Below are 26,438 nucleotides of genomic sequence, written 5' to 3' on the forward strand. Positions count from 1 at the left end.
ACAGATGCCCCAATTCTTATATAATTTTACTCTACCTGTATGTTTTAGTGTAATAGTGCTTTGGTCAGGTCTGCAGAGCCACACCGGGCCACGCCCAAGTCACCCAACCTGTCTTACCAAATGACACCCGTACAACACGACTGTAGAAAAATGAAAGTAAAATTGAACTCTTCTCTTGTCTCTCTGCTGCTCGGTGGGTTTAAAGCAGGAAGATGGCTGAAGTTCTTTCAGAAGATCAGGATCTGTTCACGTGTTCAGTCTGTCTGGATCTCCTGAAGGATCCGGTGACTCTTCACTGTGGACACAGTTACTGTCTGAGCTGCATTAAGGGCTGCTGGGATGAAGAAGATCAGAAGGGCGTCTACAGCTGTCCACAGTGCAGACGTACCTTCAGACCAAGACCTGATCTACACAAGAACAACATTATTGCTGATCTGGTGGAGAAGGTGAGGAAGATGAGACTCCAGGCTGCTCCTCCAGCTCTCTGTTACGCTGGACCTGGAGATGTGGAGTGTGACGTCTGCACTGGGAGAAAAGTCAAAGCTGTCAAGTCCTGTCTGGTGTGTCTGGTCTCCTACTGTGAGACTCACTTCAAAGTTCATAATGAAGCAAATCCAGGAGGAAAACACACGGTGACGGATGCTACTGGACCACTGCAGGAGAAGATCTGCTCTCAGCATCACAGGCTGCTGGAGATTTTCTGTTTTACTGATCAGACGTTCATCTGTTATCTGTGTATGACGGATAAACACAAACACCACGATACCGTCTCAGCTGCAGCAGAAAGGACCGAGAAGCAGGTACGAACTTTTTTTTAATAAAAAATCCATATTTCCTTCATTTCAACATGTTTTATTCAACAGATGAACTGTGTGTCAGAGTGAGTAATGGAGAGAAGGAGGAAGTCTTCTTTTACTGCTTACAGAGATGAACTTGAACAACCACATTTTTCAGTCACAGGCTTGAGATGGAGAACATTCCAAACCTAAAACTCACATGTACTCAGGTTTCAAGCAGTAAAGAAAGTAAAAAAAAGATCACTGAAGGCGTAGTTTCAGACTTCATTACCAAAATGTCCATCATGATTTCTTGCTGCAGAAGCAGTTGGTTGAGACCCAGAGAAGATTCCAGCGGAGACGCCAGGAAAGAGAGGAGACGCTGTATGAGCTGATAAAGGCTATGGAGACTTTCAAGGTGAGAAGTGAGGCGAGGAAAAGAGACATTTTAGGACTCAGTCAGGTCTCTCCTCCAGTCAGCCAGTGAGGAACTCAGTGTTGGGACTAGGGCTGCAACTAACGATTATTTTAATAAGCGATTCTATCGTTGTTTTTTTTTGATTAATCGTAGAATCGGATAAAAAAAAAAAAAGAAAAGCATTCATTTCCAACATTTTATTCAAAAACAGAACTAAAATCTTTAGAAAGTGCACAAACATGTTGCTCCTTGAGTACAGTAATAATAATAAAACTAGAAGCCAAAATTTCAGGGGAAATTTTGATGGATCTGTCCAGGCATTGGTCACAGCTGCGGGCATGGAATTTGTAAAATGGGGCTTCTTTACTGTGGTACTGCAGTATCACTTCAAAGAAGTTTTATTTTACAAATGCTACCAATGCTAAAATTAGCGATCAATACATTCGAATGGGAAATGACCCTGTTTCAGCGTTAATAGCTCGGCCAGGCCCAGTCCAGACCTCACACAATAAAGTTCTAATTTTTGATATATAGCACGCGGGTGTGCGTGCTTCGGTACGACCCGCATTAATTGCCGAAAAAAGGCTGAAATAAATAATAATAAATACATTTTTTTTTTTCGCGCATTTACACTTTTTTGTTTTCCCAAATTTGTGCATGATCCGTAAGTCAGACGGCGATAAACCATACGATAAACCAAATTGTCGGCCTTGGCGAGATCTACGAGACGACATCAATATCTTCTTTGTATGTCAAACCGTCTGGACGCAAACTCCAAAAAAGTCCAATTTTGGGCTAGAATAATAAACGCGTTCCGAAAACGCTTTTTCGCTAATTGCGCGCGGGCCGTAAATCCGGCCGAGCCGAGCCATACGTCAAACCGTGCGTAACGACAAGCCGCACGATTTGATATGAGATTCGTGTGTGTGCTGTGAAGCGTTTCATCGCAAATTCTTGGAAACCAGATTTTTTCACACTTTTAATGTTTTGGACGTGATTTGTGGCCCTCCTGTAATCCCCAAAGAAGCAACCAATACGTCATTGTGTGTGGAGAGGTCAGGCCTTCGGTCTGACCTCTCCGTTTTTTTGTGCGTCTCACGGCCTTAGCGTGGCAGCCACAAATGCGAGACATGGCCTTTTTGGCCTTCTTCCCTATTTCCCATGTGTTCCTGACCACTGTTGGCGGTAGCAACACATCCAATGTGTCAGATCGTGTGTCTCGGCGAGGCCTTTGGCCTCGCCTCGACTCCCGTGTCTCTAGCTTTTACGGCTGGTCACAGGGAGCTGAAAACCTCTTCCTCTGCGCAAGAGTAAACCGCACTTTTTACGCTTTGAACCCGATTTGTGGACGGGCCGTGCGACAAAAAATATATCATCGTGTGCGGAGTGGTCAGGTTGTTTCTGTGCGTTTCACGGTCTTATCGTGGCGGCCTTGGACGTAAGACGTGTCCTTTTATTGCCTTTTTCACAGTTTTCCGGCTTTTTCAAACCCCGGTTGGTGCCACCAACTCGTCCCATACGTCGGATCGTAAGACTCGATTTTCGGGTCGCTAGCTTCAGCGGTTAGCCTCAGGGAGCCAAAAACGTGTTCCCGGCATGATAGTAAACGGTACTTTTTACACATTTTAACCCAATTTGTGGACGGGCCGTACGACCTACCAAAACAAAAAATATATCATTGTGTGCGGAGTGGTCAGGCCTTCGGCCTGACCACTCCGTTGTTTCTTTACGTTTGACGGTCTTCGCGTGGCGGTCTTTAACGTAAGACATGTTCTTTTTTGCCATTCATAGCACAATAATAAATGGTCTGTCTTCCTGACAGACCCAATAAAAATGAACACAAAAAACATACACATGTATGCTTTACATCTGACAAATATAGACTTTTTTTTTTTTTAAATAACGTGCCACCTGAGCTGCCAGAACGATAAATAATTTATAAAAAATAAAGAACAATACAAATCAGAAAATTTAACAGGATTTGTTTGAATGTCAGAACTTGTCCTCTACACTACACTGCAGATGCACACACTCGCAGACGCACACACTCACAAACTCTCACACTGACACACACACACACACTGCAAAAAATGCTAACTTAGTAGTTTTGTCCTGATTTCAGTCCAAATCTCTAAAAAAATCTTAAATCAAGATACATTTACTAGACACATGAAATATCATAAGAAATTATGTCTTGTTTTCTGATAACACATAAAAAAAGTGATTGTTTGTTTAAAAATTATCTGCCAATGGGGTAAGAAAACTAATCTTAATGAGATATAATCTCAAACAGAAGTTTTAAGCATAACTTGCCATTCTCATGCCATTTTTCTTGTCTAGTAATCTTGATTTAAGATTTTTTAGATATTTGGACTGGAAACGAGACAAAATTACTAGGTAAAAAAAGCTTTTTTTGCAGTGTAGCTATACATGACAACAGATTGAAAAATGAATGGTCCAAAAAAGGCTAGGGAATAAAAACATGTCTTTAGTCTTTTAATGCAAAGTAACTATAGCACCCCTGCTTTACTACTGTTATTAACGCGCTAACGCTAACTTGTCATACTGGATGACGGGTAAACATTTATATTTACAGCATTTATCAGACTCCCTTATCCAGAGCGACTTACAATCAGTACTTACAGGGACAGTCCCCCTGGAGCAACTTAGGGTTAAGTGTCTTGCTCAGGGACACAATAGACGAGTCGTCCACGCGGAGACGCAGAGAACAGTCCAAACGCTGTTTCATCCCCCCTCCACACCTGTAGGTGACGCTGTAAGTCCCCGTCTAGTTCTCCTCCGCGGCGAGTTAAACACCAGCACCAGGGACATTACTTTCCTCACTTCAAAACTAAAGTAGGATTCTGTAGCGACTTACCCTGCTGCTGAACTCCCTTCTTCCTCCTCAAACACTCCAACATGTTTGTGTTTCAGGTGCTGGATCATTGCCATGGTGCTCCCGTGCCATGTCGCTTTTGCATATTTTCGTGCAGATTTCTCTGCCTCCACCATGTATCTGTCCTCTACCTCCGCTCGTTTTTTTATTTTTGCTCCGTGCTGTCTACGAGACACCAAACTCTGCTAGCATCTGTGCCGAGTGTGTTCACGCCGCTCCGCGCTCAAATACATTTTTTTTTTAAATAATCAAACATCTCCGCATCGCGCGACATAACGAATCGATTAGGAAATTCGTTGCCAACTCTTTTAGTAATCGATTTTTATTGATTCAATCGATTTGTTGTTGCAGCCCTAGTTGGGACACTTTCCAGTCCCACTGAGACACCACACTGTGGGGACCAGGCTGCTGTCTGGGGTCCCAGTAGTACATTTACATTTACATTTATGGCATTTGGCAGACACCCTTATCCAGAGCGACTTACAACGTGCTTTCAAGTTACCATCGATGAAGAGATCAATTCCGGTTCACTAGGACCCCCAACTATGAATACATCTATTTTATTCACTCTGTTGTAGATTCTGTACACAAAGTTCGACAACAAGAAAATTACAATTTAATCTAAATATTCTTTAAAGAGGAAGGTCTTGAGCTGTTGTTTGAAGGTGCTCAGTGACTGAGCTGTTCTGACCTCGAGGGGAAGTTCATTCCACCACCGAGGGGCCAAGACGGAGAAGAGTCTAGATGAGCGTCTTCCTTTTACCTTCGGAGATGGAGGGACCAGGCGAGCAGTACTGGAGGCTCGGAGTATACGAGGTGCAGTGCGAGGTGTAATAAGGGCTGTGAGGTAGGATGGTGCTACTCCATGTTTGGCTTTGTAGGCCAGCATCAGTATTTTGAACCTGATGCGTGCAGCTACTGGGAGCCAGTGGAGGGAACGTAGCAGAGGGGCGGTGTGGGAGAATTTGGGACGGTTGAAGATCAGTCGTGCTGCTGCATTTTGTATGAGTTGTAGAGGTCGGATGGAACATAGTGGTAGACCAGCTAGAAGGGAGTTGCAGTAGTCCAGTCGTGAGATTACTAAGGACTGAACCAGTAGTTGGGTGGCCTGTGTTGACAGATAAGGGCGGATTCGTTTGATATTGTAGAGAAGGAATCTACATGAGCGGGAAAGATTGCTGATGTGAGTTGAGAAGGCGAGTTGGTTGTCTATTGTTACTCCAAGGTTGCGGGCTGTTGTAGAAGGAGAGAGCTGTGAGTTGTCCAGGTAAATAGCAAGATCCTGATGTGGTGAAGAATCTGCTGGAATGAATATTAGTTCAGTTTTGGTGGGATTGAGTTGGAGGTGATGGGCTGCCATCCAAGACGAGATGTCTGTTAGACATGCAGAGATTTTGGAAGCAGCATGAAGATCAGAGGGAGGAAAGGAGAAGAGGAGTTGTGTGTCATCAGCATAGCAGTGGTAGGATAATCCATGTGAGGAAATGACCTCACCAACTGATCTCGTGTAGAGGGAGAAAAGGAGAGGACCTAGCACCGAGCCTTGAGGGACACCAGTGGAGAGTCTACGTGAGGTAGAGGTGGATCCTTTCCAAGTCACTTGGTAAGATCGCTCATCAAGGTAGGAAGCAAACCACTGCCATGCTGAGCCCCAAATTCCAAGCCTCTTCAGGATTGACAAGAGAGTCTTGTAGCTGAGTGAGGGTCTGCTGCTTCAAATGGACCCCGTCCTCTCTCTGTGTCTCCTACCAGCGCTCTGCACAGGCAGCAGTGGAGGACAGTGAGAAGATCTTTAGTCAGATTATCTGCTCCATTGAGAAGATATGCTCTGAGGGGTTTGAGATGATCCAAGATCAGGAGAAGGCTGAACTGAGTCTGGCTGAAGGACACCTGAAGCGACTGTTGCAGGAGATCATTGATCTGAGGAGGAGAGACGCTGAGCTGGAGCAGCTTTCACACACAGAGGATCACATCCATTTCCTCCAGGTAACATCACTTCTCTCTGATCATCTACAGAAGGGGCGTCCCTCACCAACTTCTCTCCTCTGGATCTGCTCTTCACTTTTCCCCAGTAAAGTGTTTAAAGTCTCTCTCCATTTCTGTCTCTTGTCTGTGTCTCTCTGTAGAGTTTCTCGTCTCTCTGTGTCCCTCCTGGATCTACAGACGTACCCAACATCACCATCAACCACAGCTTCTCTTTTCAGGCTGTAGAGGAATCTGTCTCTGCACTGGAAGAGCAGCTGGAAGATTTCTGCAAGCAATAAATACAGAAGATCTCCAGATCAGGTAGCATGAAGACTCTATTCCATCTGTCCATTTTCTAAGAACGTGTCATCAGTTCAGGGTCGCAGGTCATCAATACTTTCATTAAAACCATATTTTCATCCATCATGAAGAAGGTGTCGAGTAAACTCATCTGAATGTCAATTTGATCTTTTAGTCTTAGCTGCGGTTCCTTTATTCTTGGAAGTCAAGACATATCAGAGTATGGACCTGGATCCACCTTTCAGTAAGTCAGCCCTGCTTTATTATAACAGATCTTCATCTTCATCTGACTCCTGTAGGATGAGCGGTTTTTATTCTATAAATATCTGGTATCAGAACACATTGGTTGTATCTCATATTGGTTGAGATCAGAAGATAAAGGGCTTGTTAACAGTTGTGATGAGTTCCATAGATATTCTTCAGTAGGGTGAAGTCCACCTAGCAGCAGGTCAGAAGGTCCTCATCATGCATTAGTAATGGAAGTAGAATCCAGATCCTGTACAAGATGATTCCATGTTGCTATGAAGCAGAAAGCCCTACTGATAACAGGCTACTGAAGACCTAGTAATCTGAGAACAGAGATGGGTCTGTGTTTTCTGTGTTGACCTGCTGGACTGAAGATGATTGTAAAGTCCATCAACACGACACATAGTGATGATTAGTGAGGAGCTGCGTAGCGACGTGAACCTGAACATGACTACAGTCTACCTGGCTGGTAGCTACACCTCTTATCAGTAGTTAGTGATGATGTTTCTACTGCTGGTAGAATGTAGTCATGTGATCGTCTCTGTCTCCATAGTGACAGGAGTCCAGCCTGATCTGTACACAGAACCTAGAACCAGAGAGGAGTTTTTACAATGTGAGTTGTAAAACACACACACACACACACACACACACTCACGTATACACACACCACACAAACACGACTATATAAACAGACACATAAACACAGACATAAACACCGACATACACACACACACACACACACAAACACACACGTATACACCACGTATACACACACCACACAAACACGACTATATAAACAGACACACAAACGCACACACACAAACACACACGTATACACCACATATACACACACCACACAAACACGACTATATAAACAGACACATAAACACAGACATACACACACACAAACACACACGTATACACCACATATACACACACCACACAAACACGACTATATAAACAGACACATAAACACAGACATAAACACCGACATACACACACACACACACACAAACACACACGTATACACACACCACACAAACACGACTATATAAACAGACACACAAACGCACACGCACAAACACACACGTATACACCACATATACACACACCACACAAACATGACTATATAAACAGACACATAAACACAGACATACACACACACAAACACACACAAACACACACGTATACACCACATATACACACACCACACAAACACGACTATATAAACAGACACATAAACACAGACATACACACACGCACACACACAAACACACACATATACACCACATATACACACGCACACACACACACACACGTATACACCACATATACACACACCACACAAACACAACTATATAAACAGACACATAAACACACTAGGGCTGCAACAACAAATCGATTGAATCAATAAAAATCGATTACTAAAAGAGTTGGCAACGAATTTCCTAATCGATTCGTTATGTCGCGCGATGCGGAGATGTTTGATTATTTTAAAAAAAACTTTATTTGAGCGCGGAGCGGCGTGAACACACTCGGCACAGATGCTAGCAGAGTTTGGTGTCTCGTAGACAGCACGGAGCAAAAATAAAAAAACGAGCGGAGGTAGAGGACAGATACATGGTGGAGGCAGAGAAATCTGCACGAAAATATGCAAAAGCGACATGGCACGGGAGCACCATGGCAATGATCCAGCACCTGAAACACAAACATGTTGGAGTGTTTGAGGAGGAAGAAGGGAGTTCAGCAGCAGGGGAAGTCGCTACAGAATCCTACTTTAGTTCCGTTTTGAAGTGAGGAAAGTAATGTCCCTGGTGCTGGTGTTTAACTCGCCGCGGAGGAGAACTAGACGGGGACTTACAGCGCCACCTACAGGTGTGGAGGGGGGATGAAACAGCGTTTGGACTGTTCTCTGCGTCTCCGCGTGGACGACTCGTCTATTGTGTCCCTGAGCAAGACACTTAACCCTAAGTTGCTCCAGGGGGAGTAAGTACTGATTGTAAGTCGCTCTGGATAAGGGAGTCTGATAAATGCTGTAAATATAAATGTTTACCCGTCATCCAGTATGACAAGTTAGCATTAGCGCGTTAATAACAGTAGTAAAGCAGGGCTGCTATAGTTACTTTGCATTAAAAGACTAAAGACATGTTTTTAATTCCCTAGCCTTTTTTGGACCATTCATTTTTCAATCTGTTGTCATGTATAGCTACACTGCAAAAAAAGCTTTTTTTACCTAGTAATTTTGTCTCGTTTCCAGTCCAAATATCTAAAAAATCTTAAATCAAGATTACTAGACAAGAAAAATGGCATGAGAATGGCAAGTTATGCTTAAAACTTCTGTTTGAGATTATATCTCATTAAGATTAGTTTTCTTACCCCATTGGCAGATAATTTTTAAACAAACAATCACTTTTTTTATGTGTTATCAGAAAACAAGACATAATTTCTTATGATATTTCATGTGTCTAGTAAATGTATCTTGATTTAAGATTTTTTTAGAGATTTGGACTGAAATCAGGACAAAACTACTAAGTTAGCATTTTTTGCAGTGTGTGTGTGTCAGTGTGAGAGTTTGTGAGTGTGTGCGTCTGCGAGTGTGTGCATCTGCAGTGTAGTGTAGAGGACAAGTTCTGACATTCAAACAAATCCTGTTAAATTTTCTGATTTGTATTGTTTTTTATAAATTATTTATCGTTCTGGCAGCTCAGGTGGCACGTTATTTAAAAAAAAAAAAGTCTATATTTGTCAGATGTAAAGCATACATGTGTATGTTTTTTGTGTTCATCAATTTTTATTTTATTATTATTACTGTACTCAAGGAGCAACATGTTTGTGCACTTTCTAAAGATTTTAGTTCTGTTTTTGAATAAAGGGTTGGAAATGAATGCTTTTCTTTTTTTTTCTTTTTTTTTATCCGATTCTACGATTAAAAAAAAACAATCGACAGATTAATCGATTATTAAAATAATTGTTAGTTGCAGCCCTAAAACACACACATACACACACACGCACGCGCACACACACACTCACGTATACACACACCACACAAACACGACTATATAAACAGATACATAAACACACACATACACACACACACACGTATACACCACGTATACACACACCACACAAACACGACTATATAAACATACACATATAAAGCCACACATACACGCACACACACACACACACACTCACGTATACACACACACTACACAAACACGACTATATATAATCAGACACATAAACACACGCACACACACACACACACACGTATACACCACGACTATATAAACAGACACATAAACACACACGTATACACCACGTAAACACACGCACACACACACACGTATACACCACGACTATATAAACAGACACATAAACACACACACACGTATACACCACGTAAACACACGCACACACACACACGTATACACCACGACTATATAAACAGACACATAAACACGCACACACACACATATACACCACGTATACACACACACAAACACGACTATATATAAACAGACACATAAACACACGCACACACACACGTATACACACACCACACAAACACGACTATATAAACAGACACATAAACACACGCACACACACACACATATACACCACGTATACACACACAAACACGACTGTATATAAACAGACACATAAACACACACATACACAAACACAGACATATGCACGCACACACACACACAGACCTGCATTACAGACAGTAATTTACTCACAAACACACTTATTTATATATTATGAGGGGCCGTTTAGGAAATATTTCAGACTTTTGTTACACAAACACGTGTGAAATGCTCACACACATACAGATGAAAAGCACACACACACGTATGAAATGCTCACACACATACAGGTGAAAAGGTCTCTTATGTATCAAACAAAAATAAAACTTAAACTGTGTTAAAGGCCCATAAAAAGAAAAGTGAATGTCATTGTGATACACATCAGCACAGCACACGGTGCACACAGTGAAATGTGTCCTCTAAATTTAACCATCACACTTGGTGAGCAGTGGGCAGCTATGACAGGCGCCCGGGGAGCAGTGTGTGGGGACGGTGCTTTGCTCAGTGGCACTAAACAAATTGTGAATAAAAACTGAATGCAATGATGTGGAGATGGCAAATGTCAATATTTTATTTGTAATAGAATGTATATTACAAATCAAATGTTTAATCCGAGTAAATGTATCATTTTAAAGGAAAATTATGTTGATTCAAAATTTCACGGTGTCAACAAATCCCCAAAAAGTTGGGACAAGTAGCCATAAGAGACTGGAAAAAGTAAATTTGAGCAGAACAAAGACCTGGAAGACACTAATTAGGTCAATTGGCAACATGATTGGGTATAAAAAGAGCTTCTCAGAGTGGCAGTGTCTCTCAGAAGCCAAGATGGGTAGAGGATCACCAATTCCCACAATGTTGCGCAGAAAGATAGTGGAGCAATATCAGAAAGGTGTTACCCAGCAAAACATTGCAAAGACTTTGCATCTATCATCATCAACTGCGCATAACAACATCCGAAGATTCACAGAATCTGGAACAATGTCTGTGCACACACGTCAAGGGTCAATGCCGTAAAACCATACTGGATGCCCATGATCTCCGGGCCCTTAAACAACACTGCACCACAACCAGGAACGCTACTGTAAAGGAGATCACAGAATGGGCTCAGGAATACTTCCAGAAACCATCGTCAGTGAACACAATCCACCGTGCCATCCGCCGTTGCCAACTCTACAGGTCAAAGAAGAAGCCATTTCTAAGCAAGATCCACAAGCTCAGGCATTTTTTTGGAAATCTTTGGTCATCCGGTCCAAAGAGGACTGTCATGACGGCGAGCTGATGGGGAAAGGAAGCGCAGAGGCGGGACATGCTGGGAAGGGATTTTACTATAAATAAACAATAAACATCAGCACGGTGGCTGAAAAGTGAAATAAAGGGGAACAACATAAACAAACCCGCAGGCATGTGGCGATTGCCAGAACTTAAAATACTAACACATACAAGGTTGCCAAGTCAAGTTCACGAAAATGCTGCCACTCCCGAAGGGGCGGAAATCCCCAGCTTTTAACTGCTGTCTGGATTGGGCACAGGTGATGAGTCCCGGTGCCGTCAATCCTGACAAGGACAAGGACAACCCAAGTTGTTGTCAACGCTCAGTTCAGAAGCCTGCAGCTTGCATGTCTGGAAAGGCAGAAAAATATATTCAGGTTTTAGAACAACAGATTCTCCCATCCAGACGTCATCTCTTTCAGGGAAGACCCTGCATTTTTCAACAAGATAATGCCAGACCACATTCTGCATCAATCACAACATCATGGCTGCGTAGGAGAAGGATCCGGGTACTCAAATGGCCAGTCTGCAGTCCAGATCTTTCACCTATAGAGAACATTTGGCGCATCATAAAGAGGAAGGTGCGACAAAGAAGGCCCAAGACGAGTGAACAGTTAGAGGCCTGTATTAGACAAGAATGGGAGAGCATTCCTATTTCTAAACTTGAGAAACTGGTCTCCTTGGTCCCCAGACGTCTGTTGAGTGTTGTAAGAAGAAGTGGAGATGCCACACAGTGGTGAAAATGGTCTTGTCCCAACTTTTTTGGGATTTGTTGACACAATGAAATTCTGAATCAACATATTTTTCCCTTAAAATGAGACATTTTCTCAGTTTAAACTTTTGTTGTGGGATTTATGTTCTATTCTGAATAAAATATTAGAAGTTTACATTTACAGCATTTACCAGACGCCCTTATCCAGAGCGACTTACAATCAGTAGTTACAGGGACAGTCCCCCCCTGGAGCAATTTAGGGTTAAGTGTCTTGCTCAGGGACACAATGGTAGTAAGCGGGATTTGAACCCGGGTCTTCTGGTTCATAGGCGAGTGTGTTACCCACTAGGCTACTACCAGCCAAGTTGGCACCTCCACATCATTGCATTCAGTTTGTATTCATGATTTGTATAGTGTGACAACTTTTTTGGAATCCGGTTTGTAATAAAAAGTTTTAATCAGTGCAACATCTGTCCTGTTTTTACCTCCATCAGATTCCAGTCAGTTCACCCTGGATCTAAATACAGCAAATAAAAACCTCCATCTTTCTGAGGAGGACAGAAGAGTGACGTGGAGACCACAGGAACAGCCATATCCTGATCATCCAGAGAGATTTGATGTGTGTCAGGTTCTGTGTAGAGAAGGTGTGTCTGGATGCTGTTACTGGGAGGTGGAGTGGACTGGTGACTACGGGATTTATATATCAGCCTCATATAAAAACATCAGCAGGAAAGGGCGTGGTGATGAGTGTGTGTTTGGACGTAATGATCAGTCCTGGAGTTTGATCTGCTCTACATTCAGATTCTCTTTCCTCCACAATAACAATGTGACTAAACTCCCTCCAGTCTCCATCTCCTCCAGAATAGGAGTGTATGTGGACCACAGTGAAGGAACTCTGTCCTTCTACAGCGTCTCTGACACAATGACCCTCCTGTACAGAGTCCTGACCACCTTCACCCAGCCCCTCCATCCTGGGTTTGGGATCGGACTTTATGGATCATCAGTGAAGCTTCTGTAAAGGAAAATTAAATCCAGTTCAGACTCACAGGTTTTTGTTGAGATGGACTCTTTTGGTGTTGCTGCTTCTCTCACTTCTTCTTGTTTCTTCTGCCAAAGTCTCCTGTGTCTGGACCTCCAGTCTGTTACAGTCCATTCAACATGAACAAACCAGCCAGAATCCTAAATGTGTATTGCCATTAAAATATGATTGTTATGTTACGTCCTTTGGGCCGTAGGATGGTGTGGGGTGCTCTGTGTTGTGCGTGTTTCCCTTTCAGGCTGGCCGCTGGGCGGAGATTTGGATTAGGTTTCCGCCCACCAATTCCCTCATCAACTGCCAGCCAATCAACGCACAGGCCCAGGGAGCATTTAAGGACCATTCCAACCACCAGTCGGGGCTCATTGTTGTGGAGCCGGAGGAGGAGGAGGCGAGAGGAGAGTTTTGGATTGTTGTAGAGTTGGAGATGAGCCTTTGTTGTGTGATAGAGTGGTTGGGGTTGTTAGTTGTGGCTTTTTTGTGTATTTGCATTGTCTCTCCTTTCATGGTGTGTTGTCCTCCTGTGGATTGTTGTGTACTTGTTGTATATGGCACTTTAGGTTTGGTACTCACTGTAAATAAAAGCACAATATTTCACTTGGGCCTGGTATCTGTGTCTTCCAACCGCACACATTCCCCTTGTTTGTGGTCATGTTTCCCAACCCCTAGAAGGGGATGAGACAGTTAGTTGTTTAATAAAGTTTCTAAAAGTGAATGTGAGTTTACACTCTTCCACTCACTAGTCTGTTGTCATTAAATCTATTGTCCAGAAAAAAAGCAGATACAGTCGGGAAGTATTCAGACTCTCTTACATTTTTCACTCTTTGTTTATATTGCATTTGCTAAAATAATTTAAGTTCATTTTTTTCCCTCATTAATGTACACACAGCACCTCATATTGACAGAAAAACACAGAATTGTTGTTATTTTTGCAGATTTATTAACAAGGAAAAACTGAAATATGACAAGGTCCTAAGTATTCAGACCATTTGCTCAGTATTTAGTAGAAGCACCATTTTGATCTAATACAGTCATGAGTCTTTTTGGGAAAGATGCAAGTTTTTCCTACCTGGATTTGGGGATCCTCTGCCATTCCTCCCTGCAGATCCTCTCCAGTTCTGCCAGATTGGATGGTAAACGTTGGTGGACGACTATTTTTAGTCTCTCCAGAGATGCTCACTTGGTTTTAAGTCAGGGCTCTGGCTGGGCTATTCAAGAACAGTCACGAAGTTTTTGTGAAGCCGCTCCTTCATTATTTTAGCTGTGTGCTCGGGGTCACTGTCTTGTTGGAAGGTAAACCTTTGTGCCAGTCTGAGGTCCTGAACACTCTAAAGAAGAGTTCAGGACGTCCTCCCCCTTCCTGTCATGATTGGTGGCCTGTAATAGGGCAGAGGGCTTAAAATGGCGTCTGGAGTGACCAGAAGACAAGAGAAGAACAGAGACTTGAACCCCGACCCAACTGACCAGAAGTGCTGGTTTATTGATCGTTTGTTTGTAATAAACGGTTAACTGTAAGTGCAATCACGACGATTGAAGTCCCTGACCCTAGACCAGTGTGAAAAGTATTTGGACGTCACCCTGGGACACCGTGTGCACATCATGGTGAAAGATTAAGAATGAAGCGAACAAATATGAACAGAAATAAGGCACGAAGCCGAAAGACGCGTACACTCACCTGCTTGTGAGAAGTATTCAGTGTGAAATCTGCAGTCGCTGAAACAGCTCTAAAGTAGAACCAGCAGAGCCGAGAGGAGGAATTTAAATAGCAAATAAAAAGAGTTTAATTGATCCAGTACAGGACCAGTGTTGGGGAGTAACGGAATAATCAGAATACGGTTATTTTGTTGAAATAAATGTATTACACGGCGGTCTGATCCGGCCGGGCAGCACCTGATCCGCCTGTCGTGCGCTAAAGCCATCTGCCCGTTCCAGAGCAAGCACAAGTGTGCGTAGTACTGCATGTAATAGTGACAAACATTTCCGCAAAATGTTCCATTTTCTCCAAGTACAGTATGAGTGTGAGGAATAATTAATTCATGCATTTATAATCATTTTTATAATACATTTCTTGGTATTTTTCACTGATAAGGCTTGTAACCTCATTCTTTTGTAAACTTGCAATCCCATTAGAAAATCAGCACCTCATATGTTTATGCCAATTGTTAGCCAATTATTGGATATTTGGGGGGGGTTTAAGTTTTTCAACCAAACAGTTCAGCACTGACACTTAGAGGGTTCTTGTAAATGACCATGAAGTAATGTTGCTGGGTTGCATTAAAACATATATTGTCTTGCGTTTAAAATTATATCTGGTGGTGTCACGACTACGGACTTACGGGGGAAGGAAGCGCAGAGGTCTGACATGTTGGGAAGGGGATTTTATTAACAAATAAACAATAAAGAAATACAAATAAACAATGGCGCGGTGGCCGAAAACGATTTAACTTAAATACAGACAAACTAAAACTAACCCGTAGGCGTGTGGCGATTGCCAGAACTCAAATTACGAACAGTGTTACCAACTAAAGTTCACGAAAATGCCAGCGACCCCGAACGGGCGGAAACTTCCGGCATTATGGGGCGTCAGGATTGGGTTCCGGTGTGGAGCCCAGCTGCAGGCAATCCTGACAGAGCCCCCCCTCCAAGGGCTACGTCCTCGGAGCCCCAACAGTACCATCAGTGGAGGCGGCGGGGCGGACGGCGGCAACCACAGGGCTCCTGCCCTGCTGTATCCTCCCCTTGGAGGACCCGGTCCCTCGGGCTGGCTCCCCGGCGTGGTCAGGCGTGGCGGCCCCGGTCCCTCGGGCTGGCTCCCCGGCGTGGTCAGGCGTGGCGGCCCCGGTCCCTCGGGCTGGCTCCCCGGCGTGGTCAGGCGTGGCGGCCCCGGTCCCTCGGGCTGGCTCCCCGGCGTGGTCAGGCGTGGCGGCCCCGGTGCCTCGGGCTGGCTCCCCGGCGTGGTCAGGCGTGGCGGCCCCGGTGCATCGGGCTGGCTCCCCGGCGTGGTCAGCGTGGCGGCCCGTGTGCCTCGGGCTGGCTCCCCGGCGTGGTCAGCGTGGGCGGCCCCGGTGCCTCGGCTGGCTCCCCGGCGTGGTCAGGCGTGGCGGCCCCGGTGCCTCGGCCTGGCTCCACCGCGTGGTCCCGCTTGGCGGCCCCGGACCCTCGGCCCTGGCTCCCGGCGTGGTCCCGCTTGGCGGCCCCGGACCCTCGGCCTGGCTCCCCGGCGTGGTCAGGCGTGGCGGCCCCGGACCCTCGGCCTGGCTCCCCCGGCGTGGGTCCCGCTTGGCGGCCCCCGGACCCTCGGCCTGGCTCCCGTCGTGGTCCCGCTTGGCGGCCCCCGGACCCTCGGCCTGGCTCCCCGGCGTGGTCCCGCTTGGCGGCCCCGGACCCTCGGCCTGGCTCCCCCGGCGTGGTCCCGCTTGGCGGCCCCGGACCCTCGGCCTGGCTCCCCGGCGTGGTCCCGCTTGGCGGCCCCGGACCCTCGGCCTGGCTCCCCGGCGTGGTCCCGCTTGGCGGCCCCGGACCCTCGGCCTGGCTCCCCGGCGTGGGTCCCGCATGGCGGCCCCGGACCCTCCGGCCTGGCTCCCCGGCGTGGTCCCGCATGGCGGCCCCGGACTCCCGTACCTGCACACAATAATCAGGGCCGATCCATCTGGGTACGTGTGGGCCCTGTCTCCACATGTCCCCTCTGACACTTCTTGTGTCACCCCCTGCACCGCGCAGGGAGATTGTCCCAGAGCCTCCGGCGACTGTTCCAGGCACCCCAGGCTGGTGCCTTCTGGGACTATGCAGCCCCTCTCGCTGCACGGCCCTGGTGCCAAGGGGGGGGCATTGCCAGACCATCCGGCTAGCCCCTTCTGCGTCCGTTGGGACAAGCAGGCCCTCTTCCGGTCTGTCCCAGCTGGGTCCTCATGCCTACCCGGGGGCTCTATGGCGCTCCACCCCTCTGGAGGCAGACGCAGGCCCATGCCTGGCCCGCCCTCCTCACTGGCTACCGGAGGACCCAGCTCCATCGCTTCCCCACCTCCCCTCCCCTCAGGAGGAGTCCCCAACCCGAACTGCACCCCCCCAAAAAATTCTTTGGGGGAGCACCCCCCCCGGCTGGACTTAGGGGTACCTTGGGGCTCGTCCACCTCGCCTTGGACCGGTGCAGTCAGGTTGGGAACTCCCTCCCTGGGGTTCGGCTCTGCTGCTGGGTCACCATCTGGTGGACACAAAGAGGGGAAGTGGGGGCGACATACGGACACATATGCCACGCACACACACACACACAGACAGAGACAGACAGAAGAGAGGGTCGTCTGGTTCCCTCTCTGAGCTCTCCGGGACCTCCTCAGGGGGCACAGCCAGAATCTCGGGAGGCGCGACCTTCTCGTCGCCCGCCAGTGCTTGGTCTTCTTGCCCCGGATCCTGACTGGCGCTGGATGTGGTGGAGGGGCAGAGTTCGATCCATGGCTCAGGCTCTGGCCGATCAAACTCCGCCCTCAGTCTCTGCTGGAAGTCCCGAAAACTCCTGTCGGTCTCTCCCTGCTGCCAGGCAGCGTCGCTGGAGATGGTGGTGGGCGTGTGGCGTGGGGGGTGGTGGACGTCTTCTCCAGCATGCGGGGGCGCTGGTGATGCGCTGCCGTTCAGCTGGGGAACGTCCGAGCAGAGGGAAGGCGGGTCGGCGACTGGAACTGGGAGGGCATCTTCCCTGTGAGGCAGTTCCGACAGTGCAGTTGCTGGTTGGCGACCTCCTGTCGCCCTGTTCCACCAGCTTACGCCCGCATCGCTGTCCTCCTCCTCACTGTTGTCGCACCTCTGGGACTGACGTGGGTTTCCACGGACCTCGCAACAGACGGGCACGATGGGCGGAGCCATCCCGGCACCGACTGCCCAATCGGCGTCATCCTCGTGTTGGTCCGTGTCGACCTCATACCCTCGGAAGTCACGTGGATCTTCACGGATGTCGCGACAATCTCGGACGCGCGCGCTGGGTGGAGCCATCCCGGCCCCGACTGCCCAACGAAAATCCACGTCATCATCGCTTTCGTCATCCGTGTCCTCCCACCTGTGACTCCGAGGGTCGTCCACCCTGCGGACATCCTGGACCCAGGGTGCGATCAACTCCCAGGGACAGTACTCTGGCCATTCGGGCTGGAGGCTGCCCATCCCCTCGCTGGAGGAACGCCGCCGTTGTTGTCGCTTCTCACCTCCCTGGAAGTGACGTGGGTCCCCACGGACCTTGCGACGATCGCAGACTGGTGCGATGGGCGGAGCCCAACTCTCGTCTCCCGTGCTCTCGTCGTCGTCCGTGTCGTCCCAGTCCACGGGGAGCCTTGCCAGCAGAGCGCAGAGTTCTTGGCTCGACATGCCGAAGATCGTGGGGGTCGCATCTTCTGCGCTCGCTGCCCACGTCACTTCCTCGCTGCTGCCGACGCCAACGTCCTCGCTCCGCCCACTCACCCGCTGACGTTGTCGCTTCCGGGTTTCGCGGAGTTTCCCGGGGGTGACGTCATCACGCGGCGCCGCGTACCACGGCTTCTCGGGGAGAAAACGCTCCACCAGAACGGGCGGCGCGTCTCTCCCCTGGCGTCCGCGTTCGCCGCGCCGGGCTGCGTCCTTCGCGGCGTTTCTTCTCCTCTGTTTTTTACCTCTGCGCTTTTGGGGGGGTCGCTGGCATTCTGTCACGACTACGGACTTACGGGGGAAGGAAGCGCAGAGGTTTGACATGTTGGGAAGGGGATTTTATTAACAAATAAACAATAAAGAAATACAAATAAACAATGGCGCGGTGGCCGAAAACGATTTAACTTAAATACAGACAAACTAAAACTAACCCGTAGGCGTGTGGCGATTGCCAGAACTCAAATTACGAACAGTGTTACCAACTAAAGTTCACGAAAATGCCAGCGACCCCGAACGGGCGGAAACTTCCGGCATTTATGGGGCGTCAGGATTGGGTTCCGGTGTGGAGCCCAGCTGCAGGCAATCCTGACAGGTGGCAAGGTTTAAAGTGCATTTTGTCATTGTCACATCAAGTTTAAAATATCTGATTTGTATAGAAGGATTTTTAGTATTTTGATATTATTTGAGGAAGAATAATATTGACAGAAAATGCCAAAAAAGTATATTTTTAATTTTTGAGAATTGTTTTTTTGTCCTAATCAGGAAGAGGGTCATTGAAAATGCATTTTTTTCCTTGTGCAAGGCTGCTTTTTATTTTAACAGTGATGGAATATGTTGGTGACCATAACAGTAAATACTTTTCAATGCCATATTTTATGTTTGTACTCTTCCACTTTCAAGCTTTATAAATAAAGAAATGTTTGAGGAAAAGCTTTTTATTAGCTGTGATTGCTACATTCATGTAGTTGTAAATAGCATGACAATATATTAAGTAATCCAAATTATTCAGAATACGTTACTCACATTGAGTAATTTAATGGAATATGTTACAAACTACATTTTGGGGCATGTATTCTGTAATCTTTAGTGGAATACATTTTAAAAGTAACCTTCCCAACACTGTATAGGACGACTTGAAGGATGCACTCAGATATTCAGCAAAAATGGAGAAGCAAACTTCTCTTTATTATTTAGAATGCAGATGCCCCAATTCTTCAATTCAATAAAAAATCTATATTATTTTACTCTACCTGTATCTTTTAGTGTAAGTGGTCAGTGCTTTTAGTGCTTTGGTCAGGTCTGCAGAGCCACACAGGGCCACGCCCAAGTCACCCAACCTGTCTTACCAAATGACACCCGTACAACACGACTGTAGAAAAATGAAAGTAAAATTGAACTCTTCTCTTGTCTCTCTGCTGCTCGGTGGGTTTAAAGCAGGAAGATGGCTGAAGTTCTTTCAGAAGATCAGGATCTGTTCACGTGTTCAGTCTGTCTGGATCTCCTGAAGGATCCGGTGACTCTTCACTGTGGACACAGTTACTGTCTGAGCTGCATTAAGGGCTGCTGGGATGAAGAAGATCAGAAGGGCGTCTACAGCTGTCCACAGTGCAGACGGACCTTCAGACCAAGACCTGATCTACACAAGAACAACATTATTGCTGATCTGGTGGAGAAGGTGAGGAAGATGAGACTCCAGGCTGCTCCTCCAGCTCTCTGTTACGCTGGACCTGGAGATGTGGAGTGTGACGTCTGCACTGGGAGAAAAGTCAAAGCTGTCAAGTCCTGTCTGGTGTGTCTGGTCTCCTACTGTGAGACTCACTTCAAGGTTCATAATGAAGCAAATCCAGGAGGAAAACACACAGTGACGGATGCTACTGGACCACTGCAGGAGAAGATCTGCTCTCAGCATCACAGGCTGCTGGAGTTTTTCTGTTTTACTGATCAGACGTTCATCTGTTATCTGTGTATGACGGATAAACACAAAAACCACAATACAGTCTCAGCTGCAGCAGAAAGGACCGAGAAACAGGTACGAACTTTTTTTTAAGAAAAAATCCATATTTCTTTCATTTCAACATGTTTTATTCAACAGATGAACTGTGTGTCAGAGTGAGTAATGGAGAGAAGGAGGAAGTCTTCTTTTACTGCTTACAGGGATGAACTTGAACAACCACATTTTTCAGTCAGAGGCTTGAGATGGGGAACATTCCAAACCTAAAACTCACATGAACTCAGGTTTCAAGCAGGTTCTACGTAGCGGAGTATCTGGTGAAGGAACCTCTTACAAAAGAGTCTGGAGAAGAAGATGCAGGGTCTAGTTTCTCTAAATCTCTTCACCTTGAAGCCTTTACATTATATGATGTCTAATTCAACCATTTTAATGTAAAAATTATTAAAATAATATGATAAGTAAAGATCGCTGTGGTTTCGGACTTCATTACCAAAATGTCCATCATGATTTCTTGCTGCAGAAGCAGTTGGTTGAGACCCAGAGAAGATCCCAGCAGAGACTCCAGGAGAGAGAGAAGGAGCTGCAGGAGCTGAGAAAGGCTGTGGAGACTCTCAAGGTGAGAAGTGAGGCGAGGAGAAGAGACATTTCAGGACTCAGTCAGGTCTCTCCTCCAGTCAGCCAGAGGATCCCAGTGTTGGGACACTTTCCAGTCCCACTGAGACCACACTGTGGGGACCAGGCTTGTCTGGGTTCCCAGTAGGTGGTAGTAGCCTAGTGGGTAACACAGTCACCTATGAACCAGAAGATCCAGGTTCAAATCCCACTTACTTGTGTCCCTGAGCAAGACACTTAACCCTAAATTGCTCCAGGGAGACTGTCCCCTGTAACTATTGATTGTAAGTCGCTCTGGATAAGGGCGTCTGATAAATGCTGTAAATGTAAATGTAATGCAGTAGGAGCTGAGTGAGGGTCTGCTGCTTCAAATGGACCCCGTCCTCTCTCTGTGTCTCCTAACAGCACTCTGCACAGACAGCAGTGGAGGACAGTGAGAAGATCTTTACTCAGATGATCCGTCGTATTAAGAGGAGACGCTCTGAGGTGTGTGAGATGATCAGAGATCAGGAGAAGGCTGAACTGAGTCTGGCTGAAGGACACCTGGAGCGACTGGAGCAGGAGATCATTGATCTGAGGAGGAGAGACGCTGAGCTGGAGCAGCTTTCACACACAGAGGATCACATCCATTTCCTCCAGGTAGTGATCATCTACAGAAGAGGCGTCCCTCTCGTATGGAGCTGCTCTTCACTTTTCCACAGTAAAGTGTGTTTAAAGTCTCTCTCCATTTCTGTCTCTTGTCTGTGTCTCTCTGTAGAGTTTCTCGTCTCTCTGTGTCCCTCCTGGATCTGCAGACGTACCCAACATCACCATCAACCACAGCTTCTCTTTTCAGGCTGTAGAGGAATCTGTCTCTGCACTGGAAGAGCATCTGGATGATTTCTGCAAGCTACAAGTAGAGAAGATCTCCAGATCAGGTAGCATGAAGACTCTATTCCATCTGTCCATTTTCTAAGAACGCGTCATCAGTTCAGGGTCGCAGGTCATTAAAACCATATTTTCATCCGTCATGAAGAAGGTGACGAGTAAACTCATCTGAATGTCAATTTGATCTTTTAGTCTTAGCTGCAGTTCCTTTATTCTTGGAAGTCAAGACATATCAGAGTATGGACCTGGATCCACCTACCAGTAAGTCAGCCCTGCTTTATTATAACAGATCTTCATCTTCATCTGACTCCTGTAGGATGAGCTGTTTTTATTCTATAAATATCTGGTATCAGAACATATTGGTTGTATCTCAGATGTAGCAGGAGATCAGAAGATAAAGGGCTTGTTACTTCAGTAACTTCAGATGTTCTTCATTAGGGTGAAGTCCACCTAGCAGCAGGTCAGAAGGTCCTCATCATGCATTAGTAATGGAAGTAGAATCCAGATCCTGTACAAGATGAATCCATGTTGCTATGAAGCAGAAAGCCCTACTGATAACAGGCTACTGAAGACCTAGTAATCTGAGAACAGAGATGGGTCTGTGTTTTCTGTGTTGACCTGCTGGACTGAAGATGTTGGTAAAGTCCATCAACACGACACATAATGATGATTAGTGAGGAGCTGCGTAGCGACGTGAACCTGAACATGACCACAGTCTACCTGGCTGGTAGCTACACCTCTTATCAGTAGTTAGTGATGATGTTTCTACTGCTGGTAGAATGTAGTCATGTGATCGTCTCTGTCTCCATAGTGACAGGAGTCCAGCCTGGTCTGTACACAGAACCTAGAACCAGAGAGGAGTTTTTACAATGTGAGTTGTAAAACACACACACACACACACACACACACACACACACACACTCACGTATACACACACCACACAAACACGACTATATAAACAGACACATATAAAACCACACATACACGTACACACACACAGAGACCTGCAGTCGTACACTTATACAGACACTAATTTACACACATACATACACTTAATTATATATGGATGCATAGACACACAATCATAAAGAGACATGAAAATACACATAAATTAATGTACATTTCGTTCAAAGTATGGAACATAAATCATTAAAATGCCTCCAATCTCTCAAGATCAAATATTTAAAATACAGCTACATCCAATCACATAGATCTTTTAAATAAATGAATTAATCTTCAGTAAATTTAATGGTTTAAATGAAGAGTTTTAATCAGTGCAACATCTGTCCTGTTTTTACCTCCATCAGATTCCAGTCAGTTCACCCTGGATCCAAATACAGCAAATAAAAACCTCCATCTGTCTGAGGACAGAAGAGTGATGTGGAGACCACAGGAACAGCCATATCCTGATCATCCAGAGAGATTTGATTGGTGGTATCAGGTTCTGTGTAGAGAAGGTGTGTCTGGACGCTGCTACTGGGAGGTGGAGTGGAGTGGTCAATATGGGGTTTATATATCAGCCTCATATAAAAACATCAGCAGGAAAGGGCGTGGTGATGAGTGTGTGTTTGGATGTAATGATCAGTCCTGGAGTTTGTATTCTACATCCAGCCCCTCTTTCCTCCACAATAATAAAGAGACTAAACTCCCTCCAGTCTCCATCTCCTCCAGAATAGGAGTGTATGTGGACCACAGTGAAGGAACTCTGTCCTTCTACAGCGTCTCTGACACAATGACCCTCCTGCACAGAGTCCAGACCACCTTCACCCAGCCCCTCTATCCTGGGTTCAGGCTTTATTTATATTCATCAGTGAAGCTTCTGTAAAGGAAAATTAAATCCAGTTCAGACTCACAGGTTTTAGTTGAGATGGACTCTTTTGGTGTTGCTGCTTCTCTCACTTCTTCTTGTTTCTTCTGCCCAAGTCTCCTGTGAATTTTGCGGTCTTCTTCAGTTTTGCATTATGTTATTGTTTTGAACATAAGTTTAACAGTTCTGAGAACAGTATGTAAGCGTGTGCAAAATGTCCTGTACGTACAAAGATTTTTGGCAGTTGTTGTGTCTGAGTGAGAAAAGAATTCATGAAATTTGAGAGATGTAGTCATTGAATGCAATTTGTGCCAAAGCAATTATAATTGATCCTCAGTTTAGCCCACATAGACTTCTGTTGTGCTCACTGTGTGAGGAGTTTTGCAAAAGTGACCTAAGTCTTGAGAAATGTGTCCTGTAAAAAACTGTAAGAACCTTAAGTGTTGCAGAATTTTTTTGTAACCTTTGCCAGATCTTGGCCTTGCCACAATTCTGTCTCTGAGCTCTTCAAGCAGTTCCTTTAACCTCATGACTCTCATTTGCTTTGACATGTATTGTGAGCTGCAAGGTTTCATATTGACGGAGGTGTGGCTTCCTAATCAAGTCCAATCAGTACAATCAAACACAGCTGGACTCAAATGAAGGTGTCGAACCATCTCAAGGATGATCAGAAAATATGGACCTCAAGTTAAATATACAGTACAGGCAAAAAGTTTGGACACCTTCTCATTCAATGTGTTTTCTTTATTTTCATGACCATTTACGTTGGTAGATTCTCACTGAAGGCATCAAAACTATGAATGAACATGTGGAGTTATGTACTTAACACATTGAATGAGAAGGTGTGTCCAAACCTTTGGCCTGTACTGTATATTGTGTATATAACAATTGATAAGGGTTCAGTGGTAGTAGCCTAATGGGTAACACACTCGCCTACGAACCAGAAGACCCAGATTTGAATCCCACCTACTACCATCGTGTCCCTGAGTGTCTCCAGGGGGGGGACTGTCCCTGTAACTACTGATTATAAGTCGCTCTGGATAAGGGTGTCTGCTACATGATGTAAGTGTAAATGTCATATGTCTACACCAGGGGGCGCAGTGCAGAAAGGGGTTAAGCAATGAGTATAAAGGAGAATCCTCTCAACTGCCTCTTTGCTATTGTTTTCAGGCTGGCTGCACAATGAGTTCTTTACTGGACCAATAAAGATCGTTCATATATTCTGCTGTACATTTTCTTATTAGTAATGAACAAGGTCGTCCTCGCAGTCAGCTTTTAGTGACCGTGACCTGATTGAAAAAGCTGAATCTGGGGTTGTCCTGTACAAAAGAATTTGTGCAAGTTTTTGCTCCAAATAGCATAATATTCTGTACAGATGGGTGGCTTGGAGTGTTCCTCTCTAAACTGAACAGAAAAAGATTATATCTAAGTAACAATTTTAATTTAAATAGTAAGGAGCAACAGAAGACAATTACAAACTGTGTGTTCAGTTGGAAGATTCAAGATGGGTTTATTGTCAGTACGACAGTATACACAGTACACCGTGTATTGAAATACTGTTTCACACAGAACCCCCATAGTGCAATCATAAAAGACAGAAATATATATATATATATATATATGTATATACACGCTGAACTATAATAACTAAAATTAAAATGTATATGCTGCACAGACTTTAAAAGAAAAGCGAAACTTTCCGTGCACTGAAGAAGGACAAACAGGACAACGTGTAAGATGCTGCTTGTAAGAGGACATGCTGGGTATTTCAATCAGGACACACAAGACAAGACAAACATGTGCAACAGGAGCAGAGATGTGCAAAAAGAGCAGGATGTTAGGAGGTGCCTGATGCTAGAAGTGTATCGTTTTTTTGATGATGATGATGATGATGATGAACTGTCTGGCAGTTACAGTTCTGATGGTGCCAGACGGTGGGAGGGAGAACAGGGAGAACGTGTGAGGGGTGGTGAGAGTCCTTCATTATGTTCCGAGCTCGACGGATGAGGAGTTTCTCGTAGAGCTGGGAGATGGGTGGAAGTGGACGTTATCTGATGTTACCTGATCATTTAAAAGGTGTTACTTGGACATACCTGCCTGGATGTTCTAGTAGGTGCCTGAGTGAACTCCAGCTGGCTCAGAATGCCGCAGCCAGAGTTCTGAATAGGACCAGAAAAATACGACAAATCACCCCAGTCTTACTTACGCTGTCTTACTTACGCTGAACTGGCTACCCATCAAATGTAGGATTGACTAGAAAATCCTACGCTTGACCTATTAAGCACTTAATGGTCTCGCCCCGCAGTACCTGTGAAAAGTGAAAGTGAAGTGTTTGTCATTGTGATACACTGCAGCACAGCACACGGTGACACGTGTCCTCTGTATTTAACCATCACCCTTGGTGAGCTGTGGAGCAGTGTGTGGGCACGGTACCTTCATCAAGGGGACCTCAATATTCTGATTACGTCGTTTCCTTACCCGCTGGGCCACTACTGCCCTCCGAGAGAACCATTAGTTATTTACGACCCGCCACGCCCCCTTCGATCAACGGTCACTACTGGAACCCAAAGTACGGAAGGTCACAGCTGGGAGCAGATGCTTTTCATAT

At 45.7% G+C, this 26,438-nt stretch overlaps 1 protein-coding gene and 1 pseudogene across 1 annotated transcript; both read left to right on the forward strand.

Annotated features, from left to right (window-relative positions):
- Positions 1 to 162: 162 nt before the first annotated feature.
- On the forward strand, positions 163 to 24,530 carry LOC114800101 (tripartite motif-containing protein 16-like; annotated as a pseudogene).
- On the forward strand, positions 19,985 to 23,886 carry LOC114800097 (tripartite motif-containing protein 16-like). The gene is made up of 7 exons (XM_028997203.1): positions 19,985 to 20,622; positions 21,065 to 21,160; positions 21,562 to 21,795; positions 21,914 to 22,073; positions 22,216 to 22,284; positions 22,835 to 22,894; positions 23,331 to 23,886. The coding sequence occupies exons 1-7, from the start codon at positions 20,035 to 20,037 to the stop codon at positions 23,846 to 23,848; spliced, it is 1,725 nt and encodes a 574-aa protein (XP_028853036.1). The 5' UTR covers positions 19,985 to 20,034; the 3' UTR covers positions 23,849 to 23,886.
- Positions 24,531 to 26,438: the final 1,908 nt, after the last annotated feature.

The sequence above is a fragment of the Denticeps clupeoides genome, chromosome 11 (genome assembly GCF_900700375.1).
Source record: "Denticeps clupeoides chromosome 11, fDenClu1.1, whole genome shotgun sequence".
In the NCBI taxonomy this organism is placed as follows: domain Eukaryota; kingdom Metazoa; phylum Chordata; class Actinopteri; order Clupeiformes; family Denticipitidae; genus Denticeps; species Denticeps clupeoides.